This window comes from Myotis daubentonii, chromosome 3, assembly GCF_963259705.1.
Source record: "Myotis daubentonii chromosome 3, mMyoDau2.1, whole genome shotgun sequence".
NCBI lineage: Eukaryota > Metazoa > Chordata > Mammalia > Chiroptera > Vespertilionidae > Myotis > Myotis daubentonii.
In genome coordinates, this window is record NC_081842.1 from 42,363,458 (window position 1) to 42,383,147 (window position 19,690).

Consider the following 19,690-nt stretch of genomic DNA (forward strand, 5'->3'; position numbering starts at 1 on the left):
GGGCCCTTGCTGAAAACATGGATTCTACAGCATCGCCCCAGACTTACTGAACCTCAGTCTCCAGAGTGGCAAACCAGGGAATCTGCAATACAGCAAACTCACCTGGCAATTCTCATGCACTAAGTGTTGCAACTCTTGGACTTAACCACGTTGAGTATCAGTAAAATGCGGCCATTAATACCTTCCTCATAACTTGTCTTGAGGATTAAATAGATGACATAATTATGCTCCTACTGGGAACATAGTAGGTCCTCTACAAATGGCAGGAGTGTATAAATGGTCATTATAACTTAAGCTTTTCCCAAAGGATTCACAATCCGATGTCTTCAGATGAGAAGAAGCACTCTGCAAATATAGGGCTTGGTCTCTGTATGCTTGAGGGGGAATCAAAAATATGTCCCACAGAGCCAAGCCAGAACACACTCTTTTTTTAAAATCTTCACCTGAGGATATTTTTCCATTGATTTTTAGAGAGAGTGGAAGAGAGAGGGGAAAATGAGGTGTGAGAGAAATACATCAATTGGTTGCCTTCTGCACGTGCCCCAACTAGGGCCCAGGCTGGGGAGGAGCCTGCAACCGAGGTACACGCCCTTGACCGAGGTACATGCCCTTGACTGGAATAGAACCTGGGACCCTTTGGTCCACAGGTCGACACTCTATCAACTGAGCCAAACCGGCTAGGGCCAGAGCACATTCTTTAAGTCTGGGTCCACACCCAGGGAAACAGACGCAATTCATTCTAATAGGATGTGGTGGGATGACTGAGGCACCTTTGGCTTTCAATACCCCTGTGACCTAGAACCTGCAGCATGTAATGCCTCTTGAGCTCTGTTCCCCATGAAGTTCTTTATCTTCTCAGCAACCATGCGGGGCAGGGAGGTCAAGTCTGATTAAGACTGCTTTACAGAAAATTTTGCAGACATCATGGTCACAGCTTTGTTTTGCTCACCTTGTCCAGCTGACTATGTAATTCCAAAGACTTTTCTAAAATGTCATGTTTTTTCTTGTTTTCATTGAAGAAGTTATCGCAGAGGTGCCTGAGCTCCACACACTTGGGCCTGATGGAGTCCACTGCGCAGTGGTGGCTTTGGATGAGCTGGTCCCCGATGGCTGCAAGCAGCTGGGCCTTTTCCACGGACTCCTGCAAAGTGGACATGCACAGCAAAGCATCACAGCCAAGTCATGGCCAGGCTGATATTTGCCTGACACTCTGTGCTCCAATCCCAGAGGGAGGCTAAGGAGATGCTGGCTCGGGGTTTAGGCTGAAAGTCTGGGGCTGGGGAATCCGGGCAAGCTCTTCCTTTCCCAAGAAGTCTGGCCTAATCCAGGGCCATTGTCATTCTGAAGAAAAACAAGTCATTCATTCAAGTATTTGTTGAGTTCTGGGATGGGCACTGAGGACATAGTGTTAACAAGCCAGAAACTTTCAGCCTAATGGAGAACTCGCATATTAAATAAATTATACAAATAATTAAATTATTACAATGTGATAACTTCTAGGGCAGAGGTGTTATACTCTACAGAATAGGAGACTCTGAATCCCACTAAATGGAAAAGGAAAAAGGACAGACCTGTGGCCCTGAGGAGAGCTGGGAGTGAGCTGAAGTTAAGAAAAAGTAAAAATCTGGTTTGGACAACTCTATGGGGGAGTCATGCGACTTAAGAAATATGTTCCTATAAACCCTTTCCTGTAACCACAGTTCACTGTCTGCTCTGACCTTGTCTGTTCAGCAGCCACATCTCCCTCTCTCTGATGGCTTGCTTTGTTCTAACCACTTGTGCCATATTTTCCTGTTTTCAATGTTATTGAGGCTTACCATGTGCCAAGCATCATCCAGGTACTGAGGGTTCAGTGGGAAACAAAGCAGGGAAAACCCCTGCCCTTATGAAGCTTACATGCTAATAGGAGACACAAGCAATAAACAAATATCTTAGACAGTGATGAGCGCCATGAAGAAAAATCAAACAGGGAGGGGAGGACAAGGAGTGCGGGGGGAGCAGTTGCTATTTTAAGTAGGATGGCGGGCAAAGGGCCCACTGAGCAGGTGCTCTCTAGGAAAGAATACTATCCTAGGAAAGGCCTGCTTGCAAGGTGGGCCTTGGGTGGGCCTTGGGTGGCATCTAGGAACATCAGGAGGGCTCCTATCGCCCTCAAGGAGAATGGCTCACCATACCTAACCTGGACAAACAATAGGCTTTATGCTGGACCCCTGCTGTCTTTCTGGGAGTCTGGATTCTGGTACACGCCAGGCAGAGGCTGCCTATGAGACCAGCTACCAATAAAAACTCTGAGCACTGAGCACTGAGCTTCCCTGGCCGACAACACTTTACAGTGGGGTCCCAATGCACCGCAGGGAGCGTTAAGTGCATCCCATGGGACACCACAGGAAGAAGACTCTTGGAAGCTTGCACCTGACAGCCTCCAGAGTTCACCCCCTGCACCTTTCCTTTGCTGATTTTGCTTGGTATCTTTTCACTATAATAAATTACAACCATGAGTATGCTGAATGCTGTGAGTCCTCCCAGCAAATCTTCAAATTTGGGTGTGGTCCTGGGAACCCTTGACACAGGAGCCAAGACCTGAAGTGAGACACAAGCATGGAGTACTTGGCCTAGAGGTTGGGCATGTGTGACGTGTTCTGGTAGCAGGAGGAGGCCACTGTGGCTGGAACAGAGGAGTGAACAGGAAAGGCGTAGGAGGTGCAATAGTGAGGAAAGAGAGGGTCTGGATTGCGGAGGGCCTTGCTGCCACTGTCAGCACTTTGGTTTTTACTCATTGTGACATGGAAGCACTGGAGTTTCGAGGAGAGGGTCTCAAAGCAGGGAGCCCAGTGAGGGGCTACTGTAGTCATCTAGGTAAAGGATGTGGCTTCAACAAGGCTGGCAGCCAAACCAGCTCCTTCCTCAGGGCCATCCCCAGGATCCCCTCCCAGGGTCACTCTGGTCTAAGCTCTCAGTTTACCTCCTGGCCGGCCTTTCTCTAGCTGCTATTTCTAAAGCCACTCCCTGCAACCCACCCACCCAGGCCCCCTCCCTCACTTTGTTTTCATTTTCTAACTACACTTTTCTCCATCTGAACGTATCTCTGTTTACTTCAATGTACAATTTCTCCCTCCTTTACTCACTCCCACCAATATGTAAGCTCCATAAATATTTGATCACTATAATAATGCATGAATGAATTAATGAATGGGCCAATGCACCAGATGATGCAGTCATCTGCTTGGCCGGATTTGTGTGAAACAACACAGACCTGTGAGTCACCGCAGATGACTGCCACATTCCCAGAGGTCTCCGGGAGCAGAGAGATCATATGCGCCCCTGCTGACACAGTGAGCATCCAGTATACCTTTTGCCCTGGCTTAAATTTTTACAGTAACTCAAGGAGTTTTGATGACTCCCAGCGATGACAACTGGCCTCTCTCTGAACTTACAATGGTTCATGGTTTTAACAATCTCAAAACCCCTCCCCGCTACCTAGCCAGTCATTCACCAAGCCCTACAGGGCCCGCATCCTTCTTAATAACTTTTGAATTCTGAGCCCTTCTCCACCAACTCCTTGTCACTGTCTGTTCAGGCCTTCATGCTTTCTGACTGGACAGCTGGCTTCTTTGTTCTCCTTCAAACCATGCTCCACACTACTGACGAAGCAGCAATTCCAATTTTATCATGTCTACATCCCTCCCAAGCTTCAAGTCCTTTCTTGCTCCCTATGGAGGACGTCAGGAGAAAATTCAAACTCTTGAGCAATGCATACAAAGCCTTTCATCATCAGACTCAAACCTGTGTCTCCTCATCCTCCACTTCCCTCACCTGTTGCCCCACTAACGGCCCATTTGTAGTTCCCCAAATATTCAGGCAGCTCAGACCTCCATGCCTTCTCTCCATGCTCCTCTGCCTAGAAAGCCTCATCCTTCCCTCATCACCCCTGCCCCCTCTCCTCTGCCTCCCCCCTCCCACGGCACCCACACTCCTCTGGAGCTAAATCTAAAATACCCTTTAGAGTTCATCTTCTCCAGGATGTGTTCTCTAACTCCACCATTTTATTCTGATGCCCCTCCTCTGTGCCTTTCTTGATCTGAGCACACACTTCACTGTTTTATGATCACTTATCTATCACCCACCATGCCACAGACCCTGGCAGGCACATACCAGCTCTTATTCAACTTAAAACAGTACAAAGCACAAATTAGGTACTTACTAGTAAATATAAATAATTGTTGTGCAAAACACAAAGGAGCCATGGCATACAAATCAAGCAGTGGCTATTTAAAAGAACTCGGGGTAAACACCCAGTGCGACAGTTCTGAACAACAAAGGCCCGGATGCACTGGTTGCCATTCCTGAGGGGAGGTTGGGATGGGGATTCCTCAGGCCGGATTTTGAATTATGTTGCTGACTGCTGTGCCCTCAGAAGTTAGAACAGTGCTTAGCATGGCAGGATATCAGGAAATACTTGCAGAACGAATGAAGAATTGTGGGGAAGCACGGGATTTGGTTGGAAAGTTTGTAAGGAGGAAAATTCCGAAAAAAGGAATGGGCTGAAGACGGCCTGCCCCTGTTAATCGAAATTCCGACTTAGGGGAGTTTGTCCGAAGGCAGCACCCCTAATTGTTCCTTGACCTTTCCAAACAAGTATGTGCATGTGCAGACCTTTGAGTGTTTACCGGAATCTTTATGCTTAATCTTTAGGTGTCCTTGCTTAAAGGACACTGCAGACACATGTGTCCCCCTCGAGATTACTTACCCTACTGATTGTATCTAAAAGATAAACTTTATCTCAAATTGCTGTTACATAAAAGCCTGAAGAGGCAGGCAATCGAGGTTGTCTGGTTCCTTTAGCCAGGCAGTCCCTTAGCCCTCCCTTTCACAGCAATCCTGTGTCAGAGTCATCATTCATCCGTCACTCGGCATCTCTGGTCAGCCCCAGCAAAGAATGAATGAGACACTCTTACTGGAACTGCTCAGCCACTGCACACTGAACCTGGGAGACATCCTGTAGCACAGGATAGACTCCACCACTTCTGTGATGTCAATGACAACAGCTAACATTCAATGAGGCCTGACTACCTGCCAGGCACTAATCTGAACCCTTAAACTATTTTTTTCACTCGTCACAACAAACCCTTTAATATGGGTGCTTTACAAGAGAGGAGTGGAGGCACATTGGCCAACGTGGCCCAGGGAGGAAGAGACTGGTGGCAGAATCTGGCTCTGACCGCCACACACAGGAAAATGGCCACACGGGTGCTGCCCAAGCTCAGAGACCTCATGGAGCTGATTAAACCTGTCTGACTTTAGTCAGTATAGAAGCATGAAAACTTGCCAAGGAAATCTCTGTTGACTTTAAACACACACCCACACACAAAAACGTTTAGCTGCCTAATTTATTAAGAATGGCCCCAGTTTTCTGAGAATGGGGAACTGCATCACGGGCTATTTCGCAAGAGCCCTGTGGCGATCACAGTGTGCCTTCACTTGGCGTGTAGCATCTCACCCTCCAGCACTGTTCTTAAAACATGTGAGATTGAGGAAAGCTGTGAGGATGGCTGGAAGATCACTGTACTGAAATGAATGGATAACAATAATAGCTTCTGAGTTCTGACCACCTACTATGTACCAGGTACTCATTAAGCCCTCACTACGCCCCCTAACTCCTTCTGTCTTCACAGGGACTCTGTGAGGTGGGAATTAGTATTGTCCATTTTTTCAAATGAGGGGATATGTTCAGAGAGGCTAAGAAATTTGACTAGGATCCTAGGGTCGCATTGCTGGTAGTTGTTAGAGCTGAGTTTTTAAAATCTGGTTCGGTCTGGCTCCACAGCCTGTGTTACCACTTTCCAGCCCGGTTGGCCTCCCAAAATGCTATGAATAATGGCTGTTACAACCATGACTATCAAATCCTCCAAAGTACTTACAAAGAATTTTACTGTCAAACCTCCTAACCACAGCTTATTTTTGAGTCTATACAGCGCCTGCTCATGTTAAATAGACAATAAAACCAAAGTAAAAAAGAAATAGTGAGAAAGAAATTGCTGAAATCTGGCTCTCTGCTCACAAGCCTTTCAGATGCTGAAAATTCCAGAAGGCCAGCTAGTCAGATTGCAATATGTAATTCAAAAATCTTTACTGTAACTACAGCGTATTTTTCTCCCCCAAGGACTCTACTGCTACAATGGATGGAAGATGAGTGTGTCTACTGTGGAAGAAAATGGTGAGAAACGGTGATGCAGCCTTATCAGGGAGCCCAGGATGGACCCACAGATAATGGCATAGGATGAAATGTATGTATGGGGAAGTGGGTCAGGTGAAACGGGAAAGGTGAAACATTAATGGTTATTGAAACTGAGCAATAGATACATGGGAGTTCATTGTTCTAGTCAATCTATTTTTGCATGTGTTTGAAAATTTACATACACACACACACACACACACACACAGTCATGCTAGAATATGCCCCTGAGAGGTTAACAAGCTGGATTACATGCCTTCTGGGACACGGTAGTGTAACTGCTGGCCCCTGGCCTTGGGGGGAGAGGTCAAGGCTGAAATCAGGTTGGTTCTCCCTGCCCTGTCCTGGTCTGTTCCTGGTTAGTTAATCGCCCAAGGCCCCAGCATGCCGCCCAGCCAAAAACTCTGCAGCAAATTCTGCTTTTAGGAGTAGGAGATGGGGCTGGGACCATTGTTTCTCAGAATAAAAGAGGAGCGCTCTAAGAACTGCTACGCCCTCAAACTGGAACAAGATAAAGGAACAGACTCAATTATCATGCAACAGGAATGCAGCAGTGAGCTGGCTCTGAGGTTCCCCATGGGGATGGTATCACTGCACAGAGTAAGGAAGTTAGTAACAAACCAGAAACCAGTGTGTGGCTATGCCAGGAGGGAAGTCGACTCCTGAGTTCTGAGTGAAGGGCAAACCCTAAACAAATTTTGACAGATTCCAGCCAGATATCACCTTGTTCCTTAACACTTGACAGAACAAATGGGAAGATTAGCCAAGCCCTTCTCATCTGAAGAAACAATGCCTCCTAGAAAACTGGCACCTGGTTATGAGGAGATAGCTTTATTCAGTTCACCCAAATGCAGGGGAATAGATCTACTGTATCCTTTAGAAAGTAAGTACAAGACAGGGTAAGCAAGGCACAGACGTGTAAAACCAACCTGCCTGGGCTTGCCTGCAGTGGGTTAGTTCAGCTGGTTCCAGAACTCTGTCCAGGAAAGATGTGTCATGGGTTCACAGAGTATTGCTATGTCCCGTGACCACAGATTGTACTCCTAGCTCTAGTCAGTGATCTTTAAAGTATGTACCAAGGATCCCAAGTCCAAGGAGGTTGGCAGATGAGAGAATGTGGATGCAGTCATGCAGACCCATCCCCACTATTTAAAACACAATCCAGAGCACCCTGCAATGGCTTCCCGCTCCATAAATATAAACTAGGAGCCACTGCTGCATGGCTGGAAGATCCCACTGCTGAAATGAATGAATAATAATAATAGCTTCTAAGTTCTGACCACTTACTATGTTCCACGTACTCACTACAGCCCTAACTCATTCAGTCTTCCCAGGGATTCTGTGAGGTGGGAATGACTATTTCAGATGAGGGGCTATGTTCAGAGAGGCTGAGAAACTTGACTAGGTTGAGAATAAAACCCACTCCTCATAGCCATTGCTCCCACCTTGTTCTGACTTGGCTGACTCTGCTCCAGCTGCATTCCTTGAACTTACTAACCTCATTCCTGCCTTGAGACCTGGCATTTGCAGCTTTTCTGCCTTGAAGGCTATTCCCCCAAATCTTTACATGGCTATCCAGCTCTCAGATCAAAAATCACCTTCTTAGAGAGGCCTTTCCTGACTACCCTAGCTCAAGTAGCAGCCCCAATCCCTTTCTATGAAATCCTGTTATCTTCTTCATACCACTTATTACTATCTAATACCATTATTTATTAGACTAGAGGCCCAGTGCACAAATTTGTGCACTGGTAGGGTCCAGCCAGCCTGCCCCGATGGGGGCCAATTGGGGTGGGGGGGGGGGCTCGCTGGGGGCCAGGGCCAGCAGGGGCGAGGGGCGAGGGGCTGCAGAAGGTTTGCGGCCTGGCCCTACCCCCCAATAGGATTGGGAGGGCATGCTGAGGGGCGGGGCCGGCTGGGGCAAGGGGCCATGGTTGTTCCGGTTGTTCCAGTCGTTCCACGGTTTAGTCACTGGGCTTTTATTATATAGGATTACTTTTCCTTTTTCTGTCTCTCTCCAGTAGAATGTAAGCTCCATGAAAGCAAGGTTTTGACTTTCTGGTTCACTACCATAATCACAGAACCTTGGGCAAGGAATACCCGGTAGGTTGGTAGCTACCTTCATGGTAGCTATGGGCACATTTTTCAAGCTCAAAATAAAGGCACTGGGCTTGCTTGATGAAGCTTTTTTTTCTAATATATAAATGTATATATCTGAAAATACATAGTATCTACATTTAATAAGGAGTTCTTTTGAAAAAAACTAAAATTACATAAAATTGGGACTATCTTGGAGAAACTAAGACATATCCGATACATGAAATTGTATCCCTTCATTGTTTGATAAACATTTCTGATGACTGTGCCTCCAACACAAAAGTGTTTAGCTGCCAATGGTCACGGACAGCAGAAGAACTGCACACTAGGGAAGGATGGGGTTCCTGGGTGAAAGTTGGTGCACAGGTGGGTCTGGGTGTTTGCGCAGGTGCAGAAGACCTCCAGCTCAGAATCGACAACTGACAGCTCTTAGAACCAGCGTGGCCTTAGCTTACATTTGTTACTATTCATAAGGGAATATGTCTCTATACTGTGCATGTCAATCACCTGGGGATCTTATTAAAATGCAGATTCTGATTCTGAGATGGGGCCAGAAATTCCTTATTTCTAACAAGTTCTCACTCAAGTGCTATCCATGCTGCTCGCCAGAGGATTGCACTTGGAAAAGCAAAGATCTAGTACTACAAAATTACTACCCAGGAAACATGCCTCTAGACTAGCTCAGAAAGGAAGTGCTGAACCAAGATGGCGGCGATATAGGCAGACGCGTCCCAGGTCGTGTCCCGGAGCAAATGGAATGAGCAGCTGAAACTAGTAACACCCACACCGAATTGGCGAAATTGCTCAGCTGGTGAGAGGGTTTGCAGCCGGGAAGAGCAGAACTCCCCTGGAAAGGTAAAAAAAAACAGGGATTTGGGCAGGAAAGTTTGCCAGACCTCTGAGCCCAGAGAGTCGGAGGGAGACCACGTGGCAGACAGCCGTGTCCCCTGGGACAGGCACAGCCCCTGACGGGGGAAAGGAGAACCGCGGGATTCCTGGCGCCGCCAGGGAAATTGAGAGCTGGGTTCTGTGACCGCGGAGGACTGAGCCAAAAGGGGGCAGCCTGAAGAGCTGACCTGACCATACAGTCCCGGTAAGAGAAGAAGCTTACAGAAACCAAGCCTTCCCCGTTTCCGCGGCCTGCGTTTGTTTGTCTGTTTTCACTGAATCCTGTTCATGGGACATTTCGGTTACAGACACTCACCTGTGCTGAAGAGAGGGAGAGTGTGCGGAGGAGTGGAATCTGGGGAGAGACTGGGGAGAGAGGGGGAGCCGGGAGAGGTGGCAGCGAATTGAGTGCTGAGACACCCCTGAGCCCAAGACTGGGGCAGCCATTCTCTCCAGAGAGTGAGACTCCTCCCCCCGGCCCCCAGGCAAGGAGCACAGCCACACCCAGATTCCACCCTGTACGAGATCAAGGATTAAAATAACCTTATCAGAACCAAGATGGCGGCGATATAGGCAGACGTGTCCCAGGTCGTGTCCCGGAGCAAATGGAACGAGCAGCTGAAGCTAGTAACACTCACACCGAATTGGCGAAATTGCTCAGCTGGTGAGAGGGTTTACAGCCGGGAAGAGCAGAACTCCCCTGGTAAGGTAAAAAAAAACCAGGGATTTGGGCAGGAAAGTTTGCCAGACCTCTGAGCCCAGAGAGTCGGAGGGAGACCGCGTGGCAGACAGCCGCGTCCCGTGGGACAGGCACAGCCCCTGACGGGGGAAAGGAGAACCGCGGGATTCCTGGTGCTGCCAGGGAAATTGAGAGCTGGGTTCTGTGATCACGGAGGACTGAGCCTAAAGGGGGCAGCCTGAAGAGCTGACCTGACCATGCAGTCCCGGTAAGAGAAGAAGCTTACAGAAACCAAGCCTTCCCCGTTTCGGCGGCCGGCATTTGTTTGTTTGTTTTCACTGAATCCTGTTCATGGGACATTTCGGATACAGACACTCACCTGTGCTGAAGAGAGGGAGAGTGTGCTGGGGAGTGGAATCTGGGGAGAGACTGGGGAAAGAGGGGGAGCCGGGAGAGGTGGTAGTGAATTGAGTGCTGAGACACCCCAGAGCCCGGGACTGGGGCAGCCACCCGCTCCTGAGAGGGAGTCTCCTCCCCCCAGCCCCCAGGCAAGGAGCACAGCCACACCCAGATTCCACCCTCTACGAGATCAAGGATTAAGATAACCTGATCAGTCCCTGGGAGTTAACAGGGTCTGGCCTATAGGGGGATTTTCAATCCCAGCAACAACATAGCGCCGGTAACTAACTATTACGCAGTCAGCTCTGGGCAGTGAACTTCCACTGGACAGAGAGGCCCTATAGCCTCAGAGGCCAACCCCAGAACACTGCCACCCAGAGGCTGACCCACAAACTGACTCTTTGCTAAACACAAAATAAGGCAGTCTGGGAAATAAATGCGGCATGCTTTAAAATAAGGACTGTGGTTTACAACACAGAGGAACAGTATATCGCAGGGAAACTCAACACTCTCCTGAATACCTGGAAGGTCTAAGGCGAGCCACACTGAAGAATAGAAGAAATGAAGGACCTTCACTACTGCAATTTTTTTTCTTTTTTCACTTTTTAACTAAGAAACCAATTTTTTTTTCATTCTTTTTTTTTCTGTTCTCTTTTTTTTTCTTTCTTTTCTTCTTTTTCCATCACCTGATTTTACCCTTTTAATTACTACCTTCTTATTTTTAACCAGTATTATTACTGCTACCATTTTACCATTTTTTAAAGTGCCATTTTATTTTTTCTTATTTTATTTTGGGATTAGTGTTCACCATTCTATTTTCATTGTTATATTATTGGTTGTTTCTAGTTTGCATTCATATCCAGGGAGCTGTTGCTGGAATTTGTTGGGATTAATGGCTGTTCTATAGGAGTATTCTCCTCATATAAAAAGTCTCTTCCCTCTTCCACTTCATTCTCTCTTTTCGCTCTTTTTTTTTTTTCTTTTCTTTTCTCGCTTTTATTTTCCCCCTTCCTTTTTCCCAATTTCATTTTTGCACTCCCTTTTTTTGGTCCCTACTTTTCTTTTCCTTTTTCTCTTTTATCTTTTTCTCTTCCTTCTTCCTTATCCCCTAATTCTCTTAATTCAGGTGGTCACCTTTAATTGGGGTTATTAATATCGTGAATATATTTGTGTATAGTGCCTGGTACGTGGTGCCTTGTTGTGTTGTATTTTGTGCCTTTAAATCAACGCAGCAGATCCAAGCAACAGCAACCTCCTGAGCACCTCATCCTCTGCTGAGGAACAGCAGCTGTACGTGAAACCTCGCCCCACCAGCCGGAAGAGCCACCACAGCTGTGAACAGCACCCACCAGAGGAGCTGCTGCCAACTGAAGAGCAGCTGCTACCGCAACCGCCCGAAGAGCAACCACAGACCAAGGAGTCACTGCCACCCAGGGAGCAACCACTGAACGACTCAACATCTAGATATGTCAGTGAGATCAAACATGGGTAGACAAAGAAACCCCCAAAGGAAAGAGAAGGAGGACTCTCCAGAAAAGCAGCTAAGTAATACAGAGGCATGCAACATGACAGATAAAGAATTCAGAATAAGGGTCCTAGAGTGCATAAACCGGATGGAGGAAAAAATCGACAACCTCTGCAAGAAGCAAGAAGAAACAGATGAAAAAATCGATAACATATGGAAGAAGCTAGAAGAAACAGATGAAAAAATCGATAACATATGGAAGAAGCTAGAAGAAACAGATGAAAAAATCAACAACTTAAGTAAGACCCAAGAAGAAATGAAGAGTGATATAGCTGCAATGAAAAACTCCATTGAAAGTATCAACAGTAGACTAGGAGAAGCGGAGGACCGAATTAGTGAATTAGAAGACAAGGAAGCAAAACACACCCAAAACGTACTGCAATTGGAGAAAAAAATTAAAAGACAGGAGGAGAGCCTAAGGGAGCTTTGGGACAACATGAAACGAAACAACATACAAATAATAGGAGTACCAGAACAACAGAAGGATGAACAAGGATTAGAAAACCTACTTGAAGAAATAATATCAGAAAACTTCCCTGAGGTGGGGAAGAAAAAAGTCACACAAGCCCAGAGAGTCCCAAACAAGGTGAACCCGAAAAGACCCACACCAAGACACATCATAATCACCATGGCAAATGTTCAGGACAAAGAGAGAATCTTACAGGCTGCAAGAGAGAGACGGAAAGTTACATACAAGGGATCTCCCATTAGACTGTCAAATGATTTCTCAACAGAAACACATCAGGCCAGAAAAGAATGGACTGAAATTTACAAAGTGATGCAAAGCAAAGGACTGAATCCAAGAATACTCTATCCAGCAAGGCTATCATTCAAACTTGAAGGGGAAATAAGAAGCTTCACAGACAAAAAAAGACTAAGGGAGTTTGTCACCACCAAGCCAGCAATGCAAGGAATGCTAAAGGGACTGGTATAAAAAGAAGAAATAAAAAGCTCAGAAAGAAAACAGCCACACACACACACAAAAAGAAATGGCTACAAACAAGTACCTTTCAATAATAACTTTAAACGTAAACGGACTAAATGCTCCAACCAAAAGACATCGAGTGGCTGAATGGATAAAAAAACATGACCCATACATCTGCTGTCTACAAGAGACCCACCTCATTAGAAGGGACTCACACAGACTGAAAGTGAAAGGATGGAAAAATATCTTTCAGGCAAATGGAAAGGAAAAGAAAGCTGGGGTAGCAATACTTATATCGGACAAAATAGACCTCAAAGTGAAGGCCTTAACAAGAGATAAGGAAGGCCACTTCATAATACTAAAGGGATCAATACAACAAGAAGATATAACCCTGGTAAACATATATGCACCCAATGTAGGAGCACCCAAATTCATAAAAAAACTCCTGGAAGATATCAAAGGAGAGATCGACAACAATACAATCATAGTAGGGGACTTTAATACACCATTGACAGCACTGGATAAGTCCTATAGACAAACAATCAGCAAAGATACAGCAATCCTAAATGACTCACTAGATCAGATGGACTTAATAGACATCTTCAGAACACTTCACCCCAAAGCCAGGGAATATACGTTCTTCTCAGGTGCTCATGGTACATCTTCAAAAATAGACCACATATTGGGTCACAAGCAAAGTATCCCCAAATTCAAGAAGATTGAAATCATAAAAAGCATCTTCGCAGACCACGATGGCATAATACTAGAAATAAACTACAATAAAAACAACCCAAAATACTCAAACACCTGGAAGCTGAATAGCATGCTATTAAATATTGATTGGGTTACCAATGAGATCAAAGAAGAAATTAAAAACATCCTGGAAACTAATGACAATGAAAACACAACAATCCAAAACCTATGGGACACATTGAAAGCAGTCCTGAGAGGGAAGTTTATAGCTCTACAGGCCTATCTCAAAAAACAAGAAAAAATGGTAGTAAATCATCTAACTCTACAACTCAAAGAATTAGAAAGAGAGCAACAAGAAAACCCCAGAGTGAACAGAAGGAAGGAGATAATAAAGATTAGAGCAGAAATAAATGACATAGAGACCAAAAAAACAATACAGAAAATCAATGAAACCAAGAGCTGGTTCTTTGAAAGGATAAACAAGATTGATAAACCTCTAGCCAGACTCACCAAGAAGCAGAGAGAGAGGACCCAAATAAATAAAATCAGAAACGATAGAGGCGAAATAACAACAGACCCCACAGAAATACAAATGATTGTTAAAAAATACTATGGACAGCTTTACTCCAACAAACTAGACAACCTGGAGGAAATGGACAAATTCCTAGAAAAATACAGCATTCCAAAACTCAATCAGGAATAATCTAAAAATCTCAACAGGCCAATAACTATGGAAGAAATTGAAGCAGTCATCAAAAAGCTTCCATCAAACAAAAGCCCAGGACCAGACGGCTTCACAGGGGAGTTTTACCAAACATTCAAGGAAGAACTAAAACCTATCCTCCTCAGACTACTACAAAAAATTCAAGAGGAAGGAACACTTCCAAGCTCATTCTATGAAGCCAGCATCACCCTAATACCAAAACCAGGTAAAGACAACACAATGAAAGACAATTAAAGGCCAATATCCCTCATGAACATAGATGCCAAAATCCTCAACAAAATCTTAGCAAATCGGATCCAGCAGTACATCAGAAAGATCATACACCATGACCAAGTAGGATTTATCCCAGGGATGCAAGGATGGTACAATATCCGCAAATCAATAAACGTGATACATCACATAAACAAATTGAAAGAAAAAAACCACATGGTCATATCAATTGATGCAGAAAAAGCATTTGACAAAATTCAACACCCATTTTTGATAAAAACTCTCAGCAAGGTGGGAGTAGAAGGATCATACCTCAACATAATAAAAGCCATATATGATAGGCCCACAGCCAACATCATACTCAACGGACAAAAACTAACACCATTTCCCCTAAGAACAGGAACAAGACAGGGATGCCCCCTCTCACCACTCCTGTTCAACATAGTACTGGAAGTGTTAGCCATTGCAATTCGGCAAGAAGAAGAAATAAAAGGCATCCAAATTGGAAAAGAGGAAGTAAAACTGTCCTTATTTGCAGACGACATGATATTATACATACAAAACCCTAGAGATTCCATCAAAAAGCTACTAGACTTAATACATGAATTTGGCAATGTAGCAGGATACAAAATTAACCCCAAGAAATCTGAGGCATTTCTATACACCAATAGTGAACTTTCAGAAAGAGAGATTATAAAAACAATCCCATTTACCATTGCACCAAAAAAACTAAGCTACCTAGGAATAAACTTAACTAAAGAGGTAAAAGACCTCTACTCAGAAAACTACAGGACGTTGAAAAAAGACATAGAGGAAGACATAAACAGATGGAAGAACATACCGTGTTCATGGATTGGTAGAATCAACATCATCAAAATGTCCATACTACCCAAAGCAATCTATAAATTCAACGCACTTCCCATTAAAGTACCAACAGCATACTTCAGAGATCTAGAACGAACTTTCCAAAAATTCATCTGGAATAAAAAAAGACCCCGAATAGCTGCAGCAATCCTGAAAAAGAACAAAGTAGGTGGGATCTCAATACCAGATATCAAGTTGTATTACAAAGCCACTGTTCTCAAAACTGCCTGGTACTGGCACAAGAATAGGCATATAGATCAATGGAATAGAATAGAGAGCCCAGAAATCGGCCCGAACCAATATGCTCAATTAATATTTGACAAAGGAGGCAAGAACATACAATGGAGCCAAGATAGTCTCTTCAATAAATGGTGTTGGGAAAATTGGACAGATATATGCAAGAAAATGAAACTAGACCACCAACTTACACCATACACAAAAATAAACTCAAAATGGATAAAGGACTTAAATGTACGACAGGATACCATAAAAATTCTAGAAGAATCCAAAGGCAAGAAAATCTCAGACATATGCCGAAGCAATTTCTTCACTGATACAGCTCCTAGGGCACTTGAAACTAAAGAAAAATTGAACAAATGGGACTACATCAAAATAAAAAGCTTCTGCACAGCAAAGGAAACCATCAACAAAACAACGAGAAAACCCACTGTGTGGGAAAACATATTTGCCAATGACATATCTGATAAGGGCCTAATCTCCAAAATTTATAGGGAACTCATACAACTTAACAAAAGAAAGATAAACAATCCAATCAAAAAATGGGCAAAGGATCTAAATAGACACCTTTCAAAAGAGGACATTCAGAAAGCCAAGAGACATATGAAAACATGCTCAAAGTCACTAATCATCCGAGAGATGCAAATCAAAACAGCAATGAGGTACCATCTCACACCTGTCAGACTGGCTATCATCAACAAATCAACAAATGACAAGTGCTGGAGAGGATGTGGAGAAAAAGGAACACTTGTGCACTGCTGGTGGGAATGCAGACTGGTGCAGCCACTATGGAAGACAGTATGGAGTTTCCTTAAAAAACTGAAAATGGAACTCCCATTTGACCCTGTGATCCCACTTCTAGGAATATATCCCAAGAAACCAGAAACACCAATCAGAAAGGATATATGCACCCCTATGTTCATAGCAGCACAATTCACCATAGCTAAGATCTGGAAACAGCCTAAGTGCCCATCAGTAGATGAATGGATTAGAAAACTGTGGTACATCTACACGATGGAATACTATGCTGCTGTAAAAAGGAAGGAACTCTTACCATTTGCAACGGCATGGATGGAACTGGAGAGCATTATGCTAAGTGAAATAAGCCAGTCAATAAAGGAAAAATACCACATGATCTCACTCATTCATGGACAATAGAGACCATTATAAACTTTTGAACAATAATAGATACAGAGGCAGAGCTGCCTCAAACAGATTGTCGAGCTGCAGCGGGAAGGCCGGGGAGGGTTGGGGGGCAGGAGGTAGGGGGGTAAGAGATCAACTAAAGGACTTGTATGCATGCATATAAGCATAACCAATGGACATAAGACACTGGGTGATAGGGGAGGCTAGGGGACTGTCTAGGGCGGGGGCATAAAATGGATACATATGTAATACCCTTTGTAATACTTTAAGCAATAAAAAAAAAATGAAAACAAAAACAAAAAAAAATAAAAATAATTACATATGGAAAAAAAAAATAAACAAGTTCTTGCTAAGAAAAAAAAATAAAATAAAAAAAAATAAAATAACCTTATCAGTCCCTGGGAGTTAACAGGGTCTGGCCTATAGAGGGATTTTCAATCCCAGCAACAACATAGCGCCGGTAACTAACTATTACGCAGTCAGCTCTGGGCAGTGAACTTCCACTGGAAAGAGAGGCCCTATAGCCTCAGAGGCCAACCCCAGAACACTGCCACCCAGAGGCTGACCCACAAACTGACTCTTTGCTAAACACAAAATAAGGCAGTCTGGGAAATAAATGTGACCTGCTTTAAAATAAGGACTGTGGTTTACAACACAGAGGAACAGTATATCGCAGGGAAACTCAACACTCTCCTGAATACCTGGAAGGTCTAAGGCGAGCCACACTGAAGAATAGAAGAACCGAAGGACCTTCACTACTGCATTTTTTTTTTCTTTTTTCACTTTTTAACTAAGAAATCAATTTTTTTTTTCTGTTCTTTTTTTTTTTCTTTTTCCATCACCTGATTTTACCCTTTTAATTACTACCTTCTTATTTTTTAACCAGTATTATTACTGCTACCATTTTACCATTTTTTAAAGTGCCACTTTATTTTCTCTTTATTTTATTTTGGGATTAGTGTTCTCCACTCTATTTTCATTGTTATATTATTGGTTGTTTCTAGTTTGCATTCATATCCAGGGAGCTGTTGCTGGAATTTGTTGGGATTAATGGCTGTTCTATAGGAGTATTTTCCTCATATAAAAAGTCTCTTCCCCTCTTCCACTTCATTCTCTCTTTTCGCTCTTTTTTTTTTTTCTTTTCTTTTCTCGCTTTTATTTTCCCCCCTCCTTTTTCCCGATTTCATTTTTGCACTCCTTTTTTTGGTCCCTACTTTTCTTTTCTTTTCTTTTTTTTCTTTTATCTTTTTCTCTTCCTTCTTCCTTATCCCCTAATTCTCTTAATTCAGGTGGTCACCTTTATTTGGAGTTATTAATATCGTGAATATATTTGTGTATAGTGCCTGGTACGTGGTGCCTTGTTGTGTTGTATTTTGTGCCTTTAAATCAATGCAGCAGATCCAAGCAACAGCAACCTCCTGAGCACCTCATCCTCTGCTGAGGAACAGCAGCTGTACGTGAAACCTCGCCCCACCAGCCAGAAGAGCCACCACAGCTGTGAACAGCACCCACCAGAGGAGCTGCTGCCAACTGAAGAGCAGCAGCTACCGCAACCGCCCGAAGAGCAACCACAGACCAAGGAGTCACTGCCACCCAGGGAGCAACCACTGAACGACTCAACATCTAGATATGTCAGTGAGATCAAACATGGGTAGACAAAGAAACCCCCAAAGGAAAGAGAAGGAGGACTCTCCAGAAAAGCAGCTAAGTAATACAGAGGCATGCAACATGACAGATAAAGAATTCAGAATAAGGGTCCTAGAGTGCATAAACCGGATGGAGGAAAAAATCGACAACCTCTTCAAGAAGCAAGAAGAAACAGATGAAAAAATCGTTAACATATGGAAGAAGCTAGAAGAAACAGATGAAAAAATCGATAACATATGGAAGAAGCTAGAAGAAACAGATGAAAAAATCAACAACTTAAGTAAGACCCAAGAAGAAATGAAGAGTGATATAGCTGCAATGAAAAACTCCATTGAAAGTATCAACAGTAGACTAGGAGAAGCGGAGGACCGAATTAGTGAATTAGAAGACAAGGAAGCAAAACACACCCAAAACGTACTGCAATTGGAGAAAAAAATTAAAAGACAGGAGGAGAGCCTAAGGGAGCTTTGGGACAACATGAAACGAAACAACATACAAATAATAGGAGTACCAGAACAACAGAAGGATGAACAAGGATTAGAAAACCTACTTGAAGAAATAATATCAGAAAACTTCCCTGAGGTGGGGAAGAAAAAAGTCACACAAGCCCAGAGAGTCCCAAACAAGGTGAACCCGAAAAGACCCACACCAAGACACATCATAATCACCATGGCAAATGTTCAGGACAAAGAGAGAATCTTACAGGCTGCAAGAGAGAGACGGAAAGTTACATACAAGGGATCTCCCATTAGACTGTCAAATGATTTCTCAACAGAAACACATCAGGCCAGAAAAGAATGGACTGAAATTTACAAAGTGATGCAAAGCAAAGGACTGAATCCAAGAATACTCTATCCAGCAAGGCTATCATTCAAACTTGAAGGGGAAATAAGAAGCTTCACAGACAAAAAAAGACTAAGGGAGTTTGTCACCACCAAGCCAGCAATGCAAGGAATGCTAAAGGGACTGGTATAAAAAGAAGAAATAAAAAGCTCAGAAAGAAAACAGCCACACACACACACAAAAAGAAATGGCTACAAACAAGTACCTTTCAATAATAACTTTAAACGTAAACGGACTAAATGCTCCAACCAAAAGACATCGAGTGGCTGAATGGATAAAAAAACATGACCCATACATCTGCTGTCTACAAGAGACCCACCTCATTAGAAGGGACTCACACAGACTGAAAGTGAAAGGATGGAAAAATATCTTTCAGGCAAATGGAAAGGAAAAGAAAGCTGGGGTAGCAATACTTATATCGGACAAAATAGACCTCAAAGTGAAGGCCTTAACAAGAGATAAGGAAGGCCACTTCATAATACTAAAGGGATCAATACAACAAGAAGATATAACCCTGGTAAACATATATGCACCCAATGTAGGAGCACCCAAATTCATAAAAAAACTCCTGGAAGATATCAAAG

At 43.9% G+C, this 19,690-nt stretch overlaps 1 protein-coding gene across 7 annotated transcripts in view; it reads right to left on the reverse strand.

Moving 5' to 3' along the window:
• MCF2L2 (MCF.2 cell line derived transforming sequence-like 2) overlaps window positions 1-19,690 on the reverse strand; it is a 232,262-nt gene that overhangs the window by 118,459 nt on the left and 94,113 nt on the right. For all 7 annotated transcript variants that reach the window (XM_059687142.1, XM_059687140.1, XM_059687141.1 and 4 more), the window contains exon 11: window positions 950-1,141. In XM_059687142.1, coding sequence (XP_059543125.1) covers window positions 950-1,141 — 192 coding nt within the window. The remainder of the gene's footprint in view (window positions 1-949; window positions 1,142-19,690) is intronic.